This window comes from Esox lucius, chromosome 18 (assembly GCF_011004845.1).
Source record: "Esox lucius isolate fEsoLuc1 chromosome 18, fEsoLuc1.pri, whole genome shotgun sequence".
In the NCBI taxonomy this organism is placed as follows: domain Eukaryota; kingdom Metazoa; phylum Chordata; class Actinopteri; order Esociformes; family Esocidae; genus Esox; species Esox lucius.
In genome coordinates this window covers 27,501,188-27,520,418 of record NC_047586.1, presented here as the reverse complement: position 1 = coordinate 27,520,418, position 19,231 = coordinate 27,501,188, and the positions used below count along the sequence as shown (strand labels likewise).

The 19,231-nt window shown below is 48.3% G+C and overlaps 2 protein-coding genes across 3 annotated transcripts in view; one reads left to right on the top strand and one right to left on the bottom strand.

The window, feature by feature from the left end:
- The window catches only part of prkg3 (protein kinase cGMP-dependent 3), a 181,874-nt gene that overhangs the window by 28,815 nt on the left and 133,828 nt on the right, over positions 1-19,231 (top strand). The gene's annotated exons all lie outside the window — the stretch shown is intronic.
- LOC117593314 (zinc finger BED domain-containing protein 4-like) lies at positions 3,804-12,918 on the bottom strand. The gene is made up of 3 exons (XM_034287977.1): positions 12,564-12,918; positions 4,581-5,181; positions 3,804-4,350 (listed from the first exon to the last, which is right to left on the bottom strand). Exons 1-3 carry the CDS (start codon positions 12,916-12,918, stop codon positions 3,804-3,806), a joined length of 1,503 nt encoding a protein of 500 aa, XP_034143868.1.

Here is a 19,231-nt window from a genome sequence, read left to right as displayed (position 1 = left end):
ACACGACAACATCATCTGCAAAAAGCAGAGACGAAATTGTGTGGTCCCCAAACCTGACACCCTCCGGCCCCTGGCTGCGCCTAGAAATTCTGTCCATAAAAATTACGAACAGAACCGGTGACAAAGGGCACCCCTGCCGGAGTCCAACATGCACTGGGAACAAGTCTGACTTACTGCCGGCAATGCGGACCAAGCTCCTGCTTCGGTTGTACAGGGACCTGACAGCCCTTAGCAAAGGACCCAGGACCCCATATTCCCCAAGCACCCTCCACAAGATGCCGCGAGGGACACAGTCGAATGCCTTCTCCAAATCCACAAAACACATGTGGATTGGTTGGGCAAACTCCCATGAACCCTCCAACACCCCGTAGAGGGTATAGAGCTGGTCCAGTGTTCCACGGCCCGGACGAAAACCACACTGTTCCTCCTGAATCCGAGGTTCTACTATCGGCCGTATTCTCCTCTCCAGTACCCTGGCATAGACTTTCCCGGGGAGGCTGAGAAGTGTGATCCCCCTATAGTTGGAACACACCCTCCGGTCCCCCTTCTTAAAAAGAGGGACCACCACACCGGTCTGCCATCCCAGAGGCACTGTCCCCGACCGCCACGCGATGTTGCACAGGCGTGTCAACCAAGACAGCCCCACAACATCCAGAGACTTGAGGTACTCAGGGCGGATCTCATCCACCCCCGGTGCCTTGCCACCGAGGAGTTTCTTGACCACCTCAGTGACTTCAGCCCGGGTGATGGACGAGTCCACCTCTGAGCCCTCATCCTCTGCTTCCTCAATGGAAGAAGTGACAGCGGGATTGAGGAGATCCTCGAAGTATTCCTTCCACCGCCCGACGACATCCTCAGTTGAGGTCAACAGCTGCCCACCTCTACTGTAAACAGCGTTGGTCGGGCACTGTTTCCCTCTCCTGAGGCGCCGGATGGTTTGCCAGAATCTCTTCGAGGCCAGCCGATAGTCCTTCTCCATGGCCTCACCGAACTCCTCCCAGGCCCGAGTTTTTGCCTCCACAACCACCCGGGCTGCAGCCCGCTTGGCCTGTCGGTACCCGTCAGCTGCGTCAGGAGTCCCACAAGCCAACCAGGCCTGATAGGACTCCTTCTTCAGCTTGACGGCATCCCTTACTTCCGGTGTCCACCACCGGGTTCGGGGATTGCCGCCTCGACAGGCACCGGAGACCTTACGGCCACAGCTCCGAGCGGCCGCTTCGACAATGGCGGTGGAGAACATGGTCCACTCGGACTCAATATCTCCAACCTCCCTCGGGATCCAGTCGAAGCTCTGCCGGAGGGTGGGAGTGTTAAAGATCTCTCTGACAGGAGACTCGGCCAGACGTTCCCAGCAGACCCTTACAGTTCGCTTGGGCCCTGCCGAGTCTGTCCAGCTTTCTCCCCCGCCATCGGATCCAACTCACCACCAGGTGGTGATCAGTTGACAGCTCCGCCCCTCTCTTCACCCGAGTGTCCAAGACATACGGCCGCAGGTCAGATGAGACGACAACAAAGTCGATCATCGACCTGCGGCCTAGGGTGTCCTGGTGCCACGTGCACTGATGGACACCCTTATGCTTGAACATGGTGTTCGTTATGGACAAACTGTGACTAGCACAGAAGTCCAATAACTGAACACCACTCGGGTTCAGATCAGGGGGGCCGTTCCTCCCAATCACGCCCCTCCAGGTGTCACTGTCGTTGCCCACGTGGGCGTTGAAGTCCCCCAGTAGAACAATAGAGTCCCCAGTCGGAGCACTTTCCAGCACCCCTCCCAGAGACTCCAAGAAGGTCGGGTACTCTGCACTGCCGTTCGGCCCGTAGGCACAAACAACAGTGAGAGACCTATCCCCGACCCGTAGGCGCAGGGAAACGACCCTCTCGTTCACCGGGGTAAACTCCAACACATGGCGGCAGAGCTGGGGAGCTATAAGCAAACCCACACCAGCCCGCCGCCTCTCACCATGGGCAACTCCAGAGTGGTGAAGAGTCCATCCTCTCTCAAGGAGTGTGGTTCCAGAGCCCAAGCCGTGCGTAGAGGTGATCCCGACTACCTCTAATCGGAACCTCTCAACCTCACGCACTAGCTCAGGCTCCTTCCCCGCCAGCGAGGTGACATTCCACGTCCCTAGAGCTAGTTTCTGTGTCCAGAGATCGGGTTGTCTAGGCCCCTGCCTTCGACTGCCGCCCGATCCTCTTCGCACCGGCCCCTTATGGTCCCTCCTGTGGGTGGTGAGCCCACGGGAGGGCGGCCCCACGTCACCCGTTCGGGCTGAGCCCGGCCGGGCCCCATGGGGGAAGGCCCGGCCACCAGGCGCTCGCATACGAGCCCCAACCCCGGGCCTGGCTCCAGGGTGGGGCCCCGCCTGCGCCATACCGGGCGACGTCACGGTACTCATTATGTTGTTCTTCATTAAGGGGGGTTTGAACCGCTCTTAGTCTGACCCGTCGCCTAAGACCTGTTTGCCTTGGGAGACCCTACCAGGGGCATATAGCCCCAGACAACATAGCTCCTAGGGTCACTCGGGTACTCAAACCCCTCCACCACGTTAAGGTGGCAGTTCTTGGAGGGGCAAATTAAAATATCAAACGCCAAAATGTCCAGTGGGAAATATGCCAAATTAAATAGATGAATAGCATATTTAATAGCCAAATATTGTGTGACTTGTATGATCTGTTGCCAAGAAAACATTGAGCCTCTGCTCACTCTCACAATAAGACATTATTGAGTCATGTGACTAAGCTTGGCAAGAGAATCAAAAGTAGCATACTCCTACACCAGCTCCAGCTTACCACTGCGAAATGTCGAAGGCGAAGCAGACATAACCGGGCCAGTTTAAAAATATCTAGTGATGGTGCAACTGGCCAGCAAAGAGGTTCAGTAAATGATCTGAACCAATAGTATAACTTTCCGCAGAGCGTGTCAAACGCTTTTTTGCACGCGTGGGCTAGACATCCTATGGAAAACCACATAATTTGCGTGGTAGCCTATTTTTTGAGACGTTTCAAACATTGACCTCAAAATCCCTATTCAGATTGGAAACATGACTTTGGAATCAAAATATTGTGCAAAAAGTAAGTTCGCAGATGCATCCTGGTGGCCATTTTATTTTATTTTTTTAATCTTTTTTTAGGGCTGTCAAATGATTAAAATTTTTACTCAAATTAATCAGAATTTTCAGTGGATTAATCAGGATTAATCACTATTTGCAATTACACCTGAATCCTAACATTTCTTTCTTTCTGAAATGCATACCTAAAGATAAATAACAGGACACAGAGACATAATTTTCATATTATGCCTGTTTATTAACACAGCCAAATAATGGTGGTTTAAATCAAGCTGAAACATACTACACACCATAATATTTGTCTTTGTAATGTCCCATCGCTTCCTCTTTGGCATTCCTCTTAACCAGGACGTACAATTTACAGTATTCAATTGAACAGAAAGCAATAAATGTAGTCAAATCATAACAGTGGCCTACCACATTTTTGCACAATTTGAGTCATCTGTTGAGTTTTTATGTGGAAAAAAACATTTTCAATAAAACTTTTAAATCAAACCAAAGAACAATCTTTTACCTTTTCCTCCATTCTTTAATCCAGTTGCTCAAAAATCCAGTTGCTAACTACTATAACATGTTGCACTGAAACTGGTCTTTTTGTTTGAACGTCACCTTTCAAATCTACTGAGCTTCATCATCTTTCAGCCAGTTGCTGAGGCAAACTAACTTGTTCAAATTTTTTGAAAGTAAAGCTGACCTTTTCTTGTTCACAATGTGACCTGCAACTGAGAAAAGTCATTCACAGGGAACAGTGGTTGCAGGAGTTGCTAGATATTTGTGAGCTAGTGAGGCCAGCTTCTCATGGGCTCCTGAATGAGATGCCCACCACCTCAAGGGGCAGTCCTCCAATTTAATGGTGGGCTCTGCTCTGTACCTCTGTATGGCAGGTTGGACCTCTTCATCTTCTGATTCTGAATCTGAGCCCATTTGCAGAAGGCTGATTTTCTTCCTGGGTGGCCCATCATCATGTGTCTGTGAAGACCTTCTGGGTGATTCTTGTTGCAGCATCCCTTCAAGTGTGGTCCACACCTCTTCCCTGTCTGTCTTGGGCAGGCATTTCAAGTCTTTGAAACAAGGATCCAAAACTGTAGCAATCTGGAGCCATGCATTGTTGAGCTGTTCTTGACGGGATGCTAGGTCCTCCTTGAACTTGGTCTTGAATCTCACCACATATGCAGGGTCCTCATCACAGGCTTCCATCTTGAGACGCAAGTGGCAGAGAGAAGGTAGTACCACAGAACAGGAGACATAGGCCTCTCCACCCAGGAGCTCAGTTACATACCTACGCACACAAACACACACATGCACACAGAGACAGTGTATTATTAGAACAGTGGTTATCAACATATTATTAATAATGATAATAATAATAATGATAATAATAATATATTATTATTATTATTATCAGTATTATTTTTTACATACTTACATGTTATTGATATTTGACTTGGTTTAATTAATTCCAGAAAATAATCAAAGCAATGTTATTTGATAAGTTACAGACTGATTTACCTGCATGGCTCTAGAAGTGTCTCCAGCCTCTGCAGTTTATCCCACTCTGCTGCGATCGGCGAAACAAGTTTGTGCTCCTGATTGTCCAGGGCTGCGATGACAACCTCTTTATTTCTGCTCACGCGCTTGACCATTTCCAGCTTCGAATTCCAACGTGTTGGAACATCCTGGATCAATGGCTCTTGCTTCTTACCCAGGCTGACTTGTTGTGCTTGAATCTCCGCAGCATTTGCTGGGCTGTGCTTAAAATGACCGACAACTTTGCAAGCCTTGGCCAAAGCATTTACAAAGCCGCTGTCAGCAAGACTCTCTGTGACACTTCTCTGCACCATGTGAGCGACACACTTCATGTGTTCATAGCGTGTAAGTCGAATTGCGGCAACCATGTTACGTGCACTGTCAGTCCCAATGGTTGTCGTCTTGCCCTCGATGTCCCACTTACGTGCAACAGACAGGAACTGTTCTTTACAAGCCTCCGCAAAATGACGCTCCTCAGTTTTTAATATAGTCAGCGCAAAAGACTTCAGTTCCCACGTGTCACTGATGAAATGTGCAGTTACTCCGAGGTATTTGTTGTTACTCACTGATGTCCAGTGGTCTCCTGTCAGGGCGATATGATTTACTTGAGCCAAGACTTGAGCTCTTTCCTTTTTCCTTTTTCGTTTTCATAGAGCTGGTGGATTTTCGTCATAACTGTGGCTCTTGACGGTGGCTTATAGGATGAGTCTTGAGACGCCACTTGCAAAACATCAAGGAAACCTGAGTCTTCTACAATGCTAATGGGTCTACAATCCTTTGCAATCCATTTTGCTATTGTGTTGGTCAAATTATCTGAGGTTGATTTTGTTAATGGCCTGCGAACATTCAGCGTGGTCTGACGCAAACGACTTGCATAACCTGACGGCCCAGCAAACACATGTTTGGCGTTGACATGGTACCTCAAGCTTGAACAGCTCCGGTGAAATTGAAACTCCTTGTTACAAATCTTGCAAATAACCTTGTACCATCATCATTCTTTTTATATTTGAGTCCGTCAATAGGCCCACTTCGCTCACCTTGCTCCATCTCGCCTCTAGCTCCCAACTGTAATGAGGTTCTATTGTGATGAGTACTGATTTATGCCTGCAGGTGGCAGTAATGTGTTGTATAAGATGAAGTGCATTCCCTAGAGGAAGAGGTTGTAATGGAGACATGCATTGTGTTCCACATGGAATACAGACGCCAGTACCATATATTCTTTATATCTTTATTTGTTGTCTCTGGAACAATACATGGTACATGGCACTTTCCTGACTTTCCTGACCTGAATAATTTGTCACACTGCGCATGCGTGAAATGCGTTAAAAAATGGATGTAATTAACAACAAACAACTAATTAACGTCGTTAACGCGCTATTTTTGACAGCCCTAGTTTTTTTCCTTGCCGCGGTATAATGAGGCATACTGCGGCATGCCTCGTTGCGGACTGCCCCCTTGGTGCTGGAATTAAACGAGCGACATCTGTAGGTGTGCTTGCTAAAAACAAAGCACAACTATAGGTTTCTCCCATACTTCTTATTATAAGGTGTGCTTGCCAATGCCAAAGCACAACTATAGGTTTCTCCCATACTTCTTATTTAGGGTTTCAGCAGTTCACTGGTGAAACCCTATTGTGTTTGTTCCGGTTCATTATTATTAGGGTTTCAGCAGTTCACTGGTTAACGTGGTTTTGCATATATAGATGGTATATATAATGCACATTTATAATGGTATAATAAATCGACTTGGTACATGTTGACAAGGACCGTACAAAAAAATGACTGCAAGGATTTTTTTATCAAACACACAGTGGCACTATTGAGGTTTTTCACATAAGCAAGATCACCATGCTCACCCAGTTTGAGATACAGCCATGAAAGGAGGCGGATAAGTCCATCTCCTCATGAGGAACATATTTGCAATTGGTTTGATGGCCATTTTGAATTTGTGAAAAACACAAAACAATTGTTATATCAATCAGGGCAGTATGTTAAAAAACATGGATCTCCTACAAGGATAATGGTATAATAATTCTACTTGGTACGTATGGTGACAAGGACCATACGTACCAATACGTTCCCCACATTTGCAAGCTCACCACGCTCACCATGTTTAAAATAAAATCTTGAAAAGAAGTATATTTAATACATCTCCTCCCAAGGAACATATTTGCAATTGGGACACATTAAGTCAAGTGTAATGATTTTTCTGCAATTCTGAATTTGTGAAAAATGCTTCAAACGCTACTTCTGTAGCATCAAATTTAAACCTTTTCACAAGTACATTTTAAAATATCACTGAAGGCCCCTCTGCGTGATGTCTTAATGCATATTATTTCAGTATGCACTGACAATTCCAGAATTGTATATTATGACAAAAAAAACTGCCACCACATCAGCCCATAAACACCATGTTGCTTAATAGATATGGAGCAGTATTCTGATTTCAACTGGTTAAAATTATATTTTGAAACAATTTAGGGCAGTAGTACTGTTAACGAGTATACTGAATATTTATTGAGCAACCTTCTAGGAGGTGTTATTTTCCTGAGGATCACTCCACTTGTCTTATGAATAAAACATATGCTGACCAGCAGACAATGGTTTGTGTGTTACTAATGCCTTCAATTACGTGATTATTCACTATTTCAATAAAGATGTTGAAAAATAAAGAATTCCGATTCTTGCATATTTAGTAATGGACAAATACGATCAGTGAAAAACACCTTTATGAAGGTTATGTTGAGTTTGTTTGGCTAATTACTGTTTACATGCGCAGCCATTTTAGTTTTCATTCTACTGAATTCTGGGACCAAAAGTTTGCGATCAAAGATGATTCACCAATCTGACCGGAAGTTCAAATCTTGATTACCTTCTTGTCTGTGAGAAACTCATCTTGTCACCTGTATCTGACTTTGTTTGACAATCTTTAGCAGATTGCAAGTTGCAAATTGTGAAATACCACATGTGCGGCAGACCAGACATCATGTAATGTTAAGTTGATCAGTATTTTTTCTTTACCGGACGGCAAGTAAGTTAGGTAAATCGCTCTAGACTGTCATTTGCAACATCAATAAACAATTTAATGCAATAGGCTCTGTGCACAAGCATATGGACAAACTTCCGCTTTAGCCAGAAGTCGGCATATCAGTTTCTAGTTTACCAGCGTCGCCCAAAATTTCTGTTTTTAGTAGATGTCTCCAAGACCTGCCTAAAATAAGCATTAGTGATGTCAATCGAATTGTTGATGCCTGGTCCCCTGCTCCAACAAGCAAGCGGAAAAAGGGATTCAAACTCTACGTATCGAGTTATCTGCACAACTACGAGGGTAAGTAGTTTACTGTACAGTCCCTGACAAAAGTCTTGTCGCTTGTGTACAAATTGACCTGAAGTGCCGCTGAAATATATTTCTAATCAAGATGTTTTTACAAGAAATGGCTCATTCTAATCCCAACAGCTTTTGTAATAATGTTTCAGTGCAAAACGAAACTGTCAAAAAGTATTCAAATATTCACAGCTTGGTAAAGCCCATTGAGTCAATTTTTGCAAAGACATAAGTGTTGTCGCCTTGTCATATGAGCTTCACCTGTGACTAATTATGGATCAGTTAGGTCTCGGGTGTGTATAAAAACAACCCCAGTACACCAGACCTTCACATAAACTGCAACTAGACCTCTGCAAACATGCCTAAGATTCACCCTGAGACTAAAGTTTTGATCATCAAGAGGCTGATGATCAGATCCACTGCTGATGTGGCAGACACCTTCAATGTGTCTCAGCGTCAAGTACAGAGGATAAAAAAAACATTTGAAGACACTGGAGACGTTTTTGACAAGCCCAGGTCAGGCAGACCCCGCAAGACAACTGCTCGAGAGGACCGTTTGTTGGCTCGAAAATCGAAGGCCAGCCCTTTTTCCACTGCAGCAGAGCTCCACGAGACCTGGTCACCTGAAGTCCCTGTGTCAACCAGAACAGTTTGTCGGATTCTGTCTCAAAATGGCCTCCATGGTCGAATCAGTGCCCAGAAGCCAGCACTAAACAAAAGACAATTGAAAAACCGTGTGGCATTTGCCAAGGCCCACAGCCTGCTAAAAGGATGGATGCTGGAAAAGTGGAAGAAGGTGGATTTTTCAGATGAATATTCTGTTGAATTACACCACAGTCGCCTCAAATATTGCAGGAGACCTACTGGAGCCTGCATGGATCCGAGATTCACCCAGAAAACAGTGAAGTTTGGTGGCGGAAAAATCATGGTCTGGGGTTACATCCAGTATGGGGGTGTGCGAGAGATCTGCAGGGTGGAAGGCAACATCAATAGTCTAAAATACCAAGAAATCTTAGCTACTTCTTATATTCCCAACCATAAAAGAGGCCACATTCTGCAGCAGGATGGTGCTCCATCGCATACTTCCATCTCCACATCAAAGTTCCTCAAGGCGAAGAAGATCAAGATGCTCCAGGATTGGCCAGCCCAGTCACCAGACATGAACATCATTGAGCATATGTGGGGTAGGATGAAAGAGGAAGCATTGAAGACGAAACCAAAGAATATTGATGAACTCTGGGAGGCATGCAAGACTGCTTTCTTTGCTATTCCTGATGACTTCATCAATAAATTGTATGAATCCTTGCCAAACCGCATGGATGCAGTCCTTCAAGCTCATGGAAGTCATACAAGATATTAAATTAGGATCTCACAGCACCATTACTTAATTTGCTGACATATTTTTGTATTTGCAGTAAATTTGTTCAATTCCTGTATAGGCGACAAAACTTTTGTCTTGCCAAAATTTGACCTTTCTGTCTTGATTAAATGATAAATATTTTTTCAGTGAAACTAATTTATTTCAGTGCATTAAACATCATTTGGGAGGGTTTTATCTTTTCATATGAGCTATTTCTAACACCAATTGATTAATTAAAAGTCAGGTTAATAGCAGGTGTTTCTACAAAATAGATAAGCGACAAGACTTTTGTCAGGGACTGTAGTGTGCCGGCCGGCTATCGGCCAAGCTAGTTAGCGACGTGTTCCTTTTTAGTGTAGTATTAGGCAGGACAATAGAACTCATAAAAATTCACCCTAGCCTCAAAAACGGTAAAAGAACGCTGACTGAGCTGGAACGCTAGCGCGTCCCCATAGCAAGTGAATTGAAACGAACCTTTGTTCAGCCTCTTCTAACCTGAATGAAGCTTAAAATAATCCTCTTTTATTTTACTACTGTAACCTCATTTCACAATGAAACTGAAAAATAACATCTGGCATAGAAAGTACAAATCCGATTCCAAATAAGTTGGGACACTGTACAAATTGTGAGTAAAAAAGGAATGGAATAATTTAAAAATCTCATAAACTTATATTTAATTCACAATAGAATATAGATAACATATCAAATGTTGAAAGTGAGACATTTTTTTGTTATGCCAAATATTGGCTCATTTTGGATTTCATGAGAGCTACACATTCCAAATAAGTTGAGACAGGTAGCAATAAGAGGCCGGAAAAGTTAAATGTACAGATAAGGAACAGCTGGAGGACCAATTTGCAACATATTATGTCAATTGGCAACATGATTGGGTATAAAAAGAGCCTCTCAGAGTGGCAGTGTCTCTCAGAAGTCAAGATGGGCAGAGGATCACCAATTCCCCCAATGCTGCGGCGAAAAATAGTGGAGCAATATCAGAAAGGAGTTTCACAGAGAAAAATTGCAAAGAGTTTGAAGTTATCATCATCTACAGTGCTTAATATCATCCAAAGATTCAGAGAATCTGGAACAATCTCTGTGCGTAAGGGTCAAGGCCGGAAAACCATACTGGATGCCCGTGATCTTCGGGCCCTCAGACGGCACTGCATCACATACAGGAATGATACTGTCATGGAAATCACAACATGGGCTCAGGAATATTCCAGAAAACATTGTTGGTGAACACAATCCACCGTGTCACTCGCCGTTGCCAGCTAAAACTCTTTAGGTCAAAGAAGAAGCCGTATCTAAACAGGATCCAGAAGCGCGGGCGTTTTCTCTGGGCCAAGGATCATTTAAAATGGACTGTGGCAAAGTGGAAAAGTGTTCTGTAGTGAGACGAATCAAAATTTGAAGTTCATTTTGGAAAACTGGGACGCCATGTCATCTGGACTAAAGAGGACAAGGACAACCCAAGTTGTTATCAGTGCTCAGTTCAGAAGCCTGCATCTCTGATGGTATGGGGTTGCATGAGTGCGTGTGGCATGGGCAGCCTACACATCTGGAAAGGCACCATCAATGCTGACAGTTATATCCAAGTTCTAGAACAACATATGCTCCCATCCAGATGTCGTCTCTTTCAGGGAAGACCTTGCATTTTCCAAAATGACAATGCCAGACCACATACTGCATCAATTACAATGTCATGGCTGCATAGAAGAAGGATCCGGGTACTGAAATGGCCAGCCTGCAGTCCAGATCTTTCACCCATAGAAAACATGGCGCATCATAAAGAGGAAGGTGCGACAAAGAAGACCTAAGACAGTTGAGCAACTAGAAGCCTGTATTAGACAAGAATGGGACAACATTCCTATTCATAAACTTGAGCAACTTGTCTCCTCAGTCCCCAGACGTTTGCAGTCTGTTATAAAAAAAAAAAGAAGGGAAACATTGCCTTGTCCCAACTTTTTTGAGATGTGTTGATGCCATGAAATTTAAAATCAACTTATTTTTCCCTTAAAGTGATACATTTTGTCATCTATGTTGTATTCTGAATAAAATATTTAAATTTGAAACTTCCACATCATTGCACTCGGTTTTTATTCACAATTGTACAGTGTCCCAACTTTTTTGGAATCGGGTTTGTGAATATCTGGTCATATATGGTATTAATTGCGCTTAAACCTGCGTTATGTGGAAGTATATAAAAATAATTGCTTTTTCTGACTATTTCTAATCTAGCATTTGAAGTCATTGAATGGCGCAAGCCATATTTTATTAAAAAGAGGACATTCTCCTGATTAAAATGATGCCCCACTTGTACCTTGAAACTAAAATGAGTCACGTACATTATATTTATTTTTTCTCTCCGTACAACAGCATCAGAGAATTAGAAAATTATATTTTTATTAATGCTAGATGTATTTTACAAAGTTCATTCCCATCAGTCTACTGACAAAATGTAATTGCTTTTCTCTCCCTCGGTTGTGCTGTTGCCAGTGCAGCTCAGATAAATCAGAGCTTTTATCCAAATCAGATTTTTCACATGTGCTGTCCCCGGGTGAAAATCCAACCTGAGACCTATATAATTAATCCCATCTTCGGTTGAAGCAAATGGGGAAGAGGTTATTGATTGTCATATTCTTCAACCAATCAGATTTCGAGTTCGCCATAAGGAGCCTGGCCTTTTGCACTTAGCACTCTTATAGCTTGCCTGCAGGCGCATTTTTCAGGTGGTGTGATTGGAGAGCCAGCTATGTAACTGAGATAAAACTAGTTAGGACGAAAACTAGTTAGGATGTTATTAAAGAACATCTAAGACTTATTTTAGTTTTCTTTAGTGAGGTTTAGATTGTTAGATTCTTTGCGTTAGATTTTTACTGAGCCCTGTTGTCTCAACTAGCAACCGTTCAGGGTAAGAATGTAGTAGATGCAGTGCTTTCTGGTAGATTTTTTGTTTAGATTTCTGCTGCGCCCAGTTGTTTCTTAAGGTACCATGGAGGAGAATAAATAGATTTGTTGGCGGATTTACTGGCAAAACCTTATTCGAGAAAACATGGAAATTGCGAGGAACCAACTGGGAAAGGATTTGTGTGGCACTTTCAATCGATCAACTACGAAAAATTATGATCTTTGTTATTGTGAGTAAGCTCTTATATCTTTGGTACCAATGGTTACTTTCGTAACCCCAGTTCTATGAGTGGAGCGTCGCCCATAGGGTCTTCGCTCCTATTGGTTTACCCTCTCTGCCAATCGGCAGTCACTGAAAAAGGCCCTTGTCCAACGGGCCGCCTCGGAAAGGTCGTCCCCCTCCTCTGGCGTGGGCAACGGCATGGGGATGCGCAGGCGCCGCGCAGCAGCAGAGATGGCAGCGAAGAAATCCTCCTTCACCGCCAGGGGGTCGGCACCCTTGTCCACAGGAGTGGCGACTTCCTCCTCCGAGTAGGAAGAGGAAGAACTGGAACGCCGCCGCACCCGCTCGGCCGAGCGGGAGGGAGCAGTCCCAGGGGTAAGCGGAGCCATCACCGGGCCGGTCTTCTCAGCCGACGCCCCCAACTCCTGAAAGGAGTCCTCCTCAGCGAGGAGACAGAGGACGTCGGCGAGTGGGACCTCCTCGGCGAAAAAAGGAAGCCGCTCCATCCTCACCGGCAATGGGAGAACAGCGCAGGTGGTGCAAATCGGCTCCTCCTTGGCACCCTCACAAGCGTGCTGCGCCCCCAAACACGCACAATGGGACAGACGATGTTTGGAAAGCGGACGACCCAACGATGATTTCGCAAAGCAGACAAACAACTGGGGAGTCAATCTGATAGACCTGGTGCGTTCCACATACAAGGCAAGGGCACGCACCGGGCACAAACGGTAAAGCCTCTCGTCCTCCTCCCGGGCGTGCGGGGGAGGGAAGAAGGCCTGTAGTTGAATGGTCCTCGACCGAAAAGAACTAGTGATACTTTTCGGCACGAAGGAAGGGTTAGGTCTCAACGTAGCGCAACCCAAGTCCTCTCTGATGGCCAAACACCCGGGGCGCACAGAGAGAGCGCGGAGATCACTCACCCGTTTTGCGGAGCACAGAGCAACAAGCAGGGCCGTCTTAAGGGAAAGCAACTTGAGAGAGCACTGTTGTAGAGGCTCGAATGGGGGTGCGCAGAGGGCGCCCAACACCTTAGCCAGGTCCCATTGAGGAGCGCCCAGCCTGATCGCCGGGCGTAAACGACTCGTCCCCGAAAGGAAACGGCGAAGAAGGGGGTGGCTTGAAAACAGTCGTTCCAGCAAAACCTTCATGGCATGCAGAGATGGCAGATGCGTAGCCGCGGATGGTCGAAGGAGACCTATCCATGTCGAAGAGATACTGTAGGAACGACAGAATCTCCTCCACAGGACAACACGAAGGGTCCGAGGACCTCTGCGTGCACCATGATACAAACATATTCCAGCGAGAGGAATATAATTTGGATGTAGAAGATGCCCTAGCGCCCTGGATGGTGCGCACCACGGCTTCGGACAGACCTCTATTCAAGAGCCTGACCCGCTCAGGTGCCAGACCCTGAGGGCTCCCGAGAGCACTGGGGGGTGTAGGATCGAGCCCTCCGCCTGGGACAGCGCGTCCTGTCTGGGCGGAATTGACCAGGGACGATCCACCAGCAGCTGGATCATCTCCGGATACCAGATGGCCGAGGGGCGGTCGGGTGCCACTAGGATAACCCGAAGCCTCTCTGTCCTGATCCGAGCCAACAAGCGCGCTATGCAGCGTTGCGGAGGGAACGCGTACAAGAGGCCCCGGGGCCAGGGGTGGTGCGCGAACGCGTCCACCCCCAGAGGGGGGCGATCCGCTTGAGACAGGGAGAACCACAGGCGACAGTGTGCGTTCCGCCTGGATGCAAACAGGTCCACCTGAGCTTCCCCAAATCTCAGCCAGATGCGGGAGACGATGTCTGGGTGGAGGCGCCATTCGTCGTGATGGAGGCCGCTCCGAGACATCATGTCCGCGCCCACATTCAGATGACCCGGAATGTGGGCTGCAGCTAGGGAGCGGAGATGGGCACCAGCCCATAGCCAGAGCTGTGTCGCTGCCCGGTGGAGAGCAGGAGACCTGACTCCACCCTGACGATTGACGTAAGCGACCGTGGCCCGATTGTCCGAGCGAATCAGGACATCGCGGCCCTTGACCAGGTCCGAGAAATGCATGAGCACCAATAAGACCGTGTCTAGCTCTAGCAGGTTGATGTGACGAGTGCCGGGAGGCCACACGCCTCCGACTGCCTGGCCCAGGCACACCCCGCCCCAACCGTGGAGAGATGCGTCCGTGAAGACCTGGATGCATTCCGACACCCTGCCCAATGGGACGCCCTGAGAGAGAACCAGGGGGTCCCTCCAATAGCTCAAGTCCCCTAGTAGGCGAGCTGGCAGGGACAAGGTCCGGTTCCGATGGCGTGCCGGGTCGACCCGTTGGCGGGCAAACCAGGCCTGTAGGCTGCGCATGTGTAGCAGGCCCAGGGGAACCACCTTGTGAGCCGCGGCCATCATGCCCAGCAGAGACATGATGGCGCGAACCGGGCGCCTGCAGGGCGGCCGGCAAAGGTTGAGAGCCGAAAGCAAATCGAGAGCCCTCGAGTCTGAAATACGCGCTCTCATTGAGCATGTGTCCATGACCAGACCCAGGTAGGAAACCTGCTGGGCTGGTCTCGGCACACTCTTCTTCCAATTCACCGCGAGACCCAGTCGCGTGAGGAAGGACACCACACGGACAGTGTGTGACCTGGCCAGTTCCAGGGATGACGCTAGAATTAGGAGGTCGTCCAGAGAGGCCAGAATCCTGATGCCCTCCCTGCGTAAAGGCTCCAGAGCCGACTCCAGACATTTGGAGAAGGTGCGTGGGGCCAGAGCGTAGCCGAATGGAATCCTCGTATACTCGTACGCCTTTCCCAGAAAGGCAAAGCGGAAGAACTTCCTGTGCCTGCGAACGATCGGGACATGGAAGTAGGCATCCTTGAGGTCTATGCTCGTGCAAAAGTCCCCCGGTGGAAAGGCCTCGAGCAGACGGCTGGTGGTGAGCATGCGGAACGGGCGCTTGGCCACGTGCGCATTCAGATTGCGCAAGTCCAAGATCGGTCTCACTCCCCCTGTCTTCTTGGGAACCAAGAAGTAACGGGAGTAAAAACCGTTCTGTTTGAGATCCTCCGGGACCTCGGAGATCGCCCCTTTGCTCAACAGTTCTGTCACCTCCGACAGTAGAGCGGACACCCTGTCCGGCGATGACATCACCGTCTCCACTATCCCCGAGAAGGGGGGTGGAACGGATCTGAACTGAATCAGATAGCCCCTCTTGATTGTTCGATCGAGCCACAGTGACATGGAACAATGCTGACGCCACTCCCAATAATGCTCTGAGAGAGGCAGAGCAGGTAGTTGGGGGGCGTTGGCGAGGAAAGACTTGAATTCTCTCTCCGCCCTTACCGCCGCCGAGCTCGACCCGAAAAGGAGGGACACGGCCCAAGGAGGGCAGGATGAGAAAAAACAGAAGAAAAATTAGTTGCCGCCTCGGGAGGTGAACCCGGGTCCGCCGGTTGAGTGGCAATTGCGCTAACCACTGAGCCATCCCGCTGTGTGTTAGACCCTGTGCTCTCACTTATAGGAACCTGAGTGGAACCCGGCATTTGCATACGCGGACGTTGCACCCTGAGCGGGGACGCGTTGGCAAGGAGACGCCGTGTAGGGTAAGCAAGACTGGAACAGTCAGGGAGGGCAGGAATCGAAACAGAGACGAGAGCCGGTGATCCCTGATGCGTGATCTTCTCGCTGCGAGCAGAATGAGACGCCGCCGCAGTTACATCTGTAACAACGGGCGAAGTATCAGGAAGCTCAGCAACCCGCGAGTGACGGGAGAGAGAGGAACCCGGCATCAGCATACGCGGACGTTGCACCCTGAGCGGGGACGCGTTGCTAAGGAGATGCCGGGCAGAGCAGGCGAGATAGTTTTGTACGATATCGCCGTCGAGAGCGGCATGAGACACCCCCGCAATTACATCTGTAACAACGGGCGAAGTCTCAGGGCTCTCGACAACCCGCGAGTGGCGGGAGGGAGAGGAAACCGGCGAGTGTATACGCGAACGTTTCCTTGACGGCGAGTGAAAGCAAACGCAATCTCGCCGGGCAGGACTCTGAGAGCAAAGGAGCTCCTGACTGGCGGGTAGCGGGATAGGAGACGACTCCGAAACCGCTAGCCGGCACTTAAGTCTATCGGAGCTGGCAGGTAGAGAGGAGCGAGAAGTTATACTTATAACACCCCGAACACACTCGCTATCCTGACAGTTACCAACAGAACTCCTATCCCTACAGAGAGTAGGGAAAGGAATAGAACGTGCACAAGTAAACACATTAGAGAACCTACCGGTTGCAGGGCGAGAATGAGGGAAAAGCCGCTCATTTGCGCCACTGCTTATATCCAACGGGGCTGGCATAGAGACAGGGAGAGCGTTCACCGAGTCTCTAATAGCCACCGTAGGAGGCAAACTAGGGCATGTGGAATTCTCAAGTGATTTTACAGTCTCAGACACCGCCTGAGCCTGCACAAAAGCACAACTTACGCCCAAGTAACGTTTAGCCTGTTTATTAAAATGTAAAGAATGCTGGGCCGAGTCTGCGACGCCGTCAGACTCAGCCCTTGCTCTTTTGGTGAAGGAAGAGACGGGGGCCGTGAGGGCCGCTCCACGCCTAGTCAGGATGGTCTGGGCTTCTTAGCCGGCCAGGGAACGCTGAGTTTGGGAGCGGGTAGTCTACAACGCACCGGAGGAGGAGCAGGAGCTGAAGCCGTGGCAGGAGGAGCTGGGGCAGCAGTGGAGGCGGTGGCAGAGACATGACGGCGCTGGCGACGTTTGGCGGAAGAACCCCGGCGATGAGAAGAGGAGGAGGACCGTCGGGCAGATGAACCGGCTAAGGGAAGGTGCCGGGATAGCTCCTTCCGTCCCTCGTCAGTCTTCTTAAAAGACGCTATGGCCGTGTGGACAGCGTCGCCGAACAAGCCCTCCTGGGAGAGAGGAGCGTTGAGGAGGGGTGCACTATCACACTCACGTAGAGAGGAGAGGGAGAGCCACAGATGACGGTGACCGACGACGGCTGACGCCACAGAGCGCCCAGCGCAGACAGTCTGAGCCTGGTTAAGGTGGAGGATTGCCTTAAGGTTAGCTGCTACTTCCTCGACGTCACGTGACGACGGGGAAGATGAACGGTCCAAGATGTGGGAAGACGCTGACGCGAGCAGAGCAACGTTGTTCGCCGCGGCCAGGGCTTGAGATCCCAGAACGTACACCTTGTCCCAAAGCTGTCCTGAAAAACGGTCCTTGGTAGAAGGCAAGGCAGGCTTCTTGCCGGACCATCCCCAGGAAGGAAGGAAGTGAGCGGCCAGCTCGGGTTCCAACGGCGGAGTGGCAGAGCTGATGGGGGCGAGACGACCCTGGACCTTGGTGAAAGTAGCGTAGGATCTGACAGGCGCCCTGGCAGAAGCTGGAGCAGACCAGGAGCCCTCGGCGAAGCCCTTAAAACCACGGACTTCAGGAGCAGGGGAGTCCACCGGTTTCACTCGCTCAGCCCAGGAACCGAAGGACATATCCGAGGCTGTTTAGGTGTAGGCAGAGGAGGCAAGGGCAGCTGGATGCGTAGAGCTGCTCTCTCAATCATACAGCTGAAGAGAGGTCGTCCTCGAGTTCTCCCCGGAGAGAAGGAGAGACGTGGGAACCGCCACCACAGCCCACGTGGGAAGGGAGCGAGCTCGCTTGGGTCAGGGGAGCGGGGCTCTGCGTAGAACCGTCCTCCACTGATAACACGTCGTCCTCGTCGTTGTCCTCGGAGGAGCTCAGCACGGCGGGGACTTCCACCTCCTGTTCAAAGTAGGCTGCCCTCTCTACACGTGTAGGGAGGGACAGGACGGCGCAGGAGGAGCAAGCCGGGGGATCAGTGAGACCGTCACGAGCATGTGCCGGACCCAGGCAGGAAACACAAGCGGAGTGCGGATCCTGGTCTGAAGACAGGTCGGCGCAGCGGCACACGGCGGCGAAGTATTTGTTCATGTTGAGAACGTCGAGTTGAAGAAATTCGACGGCAAAAATATTCTCAGGCTGTTAGAGTAATCAGACGAATTCAACAAACTGTTGCTGAATAAAAAGGGAGGATGTTCTCTGGGCTCACGGGTCATATATAGGGGCAGGCGTGCCCTGATTGGCTGATGCATCTTGCATAATAAGTTTTCAGTACAGCCGCTGACGCGGCACGGGTAAACCACTAGGAGCTAAAGCCCCTCTAGGGGGCGGAGCTCCACGAAATATAACTGTAATGTTCGTTGCGCCCTGTCATGCTGCATAATGGTACTGTACATCCTTGATGGTTTCATTCGCCATGTACTCATGTTTCAGTAATTATAAGTATTATAATCCTCTTGTTAAATCGCTTTATTCCACTGTCGCTGTGAATATGTGATGGTTACTTCGAATGATAGCTTAATTGCCCATAGGATTAGGCAGCCATACATTCTAGGAATATTAGCTTTGCTTCAATCGTGCTGAAGTTACTAATCGTTATTGGTAAGGATAAAGTGCCCCACTTTGGAAATCGAATGCCCGTCCAACACGTTTGTTTTGGTTACTGACCTGTATCTACTTGACTGGTAAGCAGGTAGCAACAGTAACACTCTACATTAGAGATTAGTCAGCAACAATAAGACTTCAGATTTTCATATGTTGCCTTCAAAATAAAGGTCTGTGGTGTGTCTGTAATTTGTGTTGTTTAGGCTACATTTTCAAAGGAAAAACTATGTGTGGGATATTATAAATATTATTTAATTTCAATTAAACTTTACATAGGTTAAAGAATATTATTAAATTGTTAGAGCTTGTAATTGTTAGAGCTTGTATAATCTAATTGAGAGAACCTGATTTTGAGGTTTGTTTTTTATTTGCTTGTG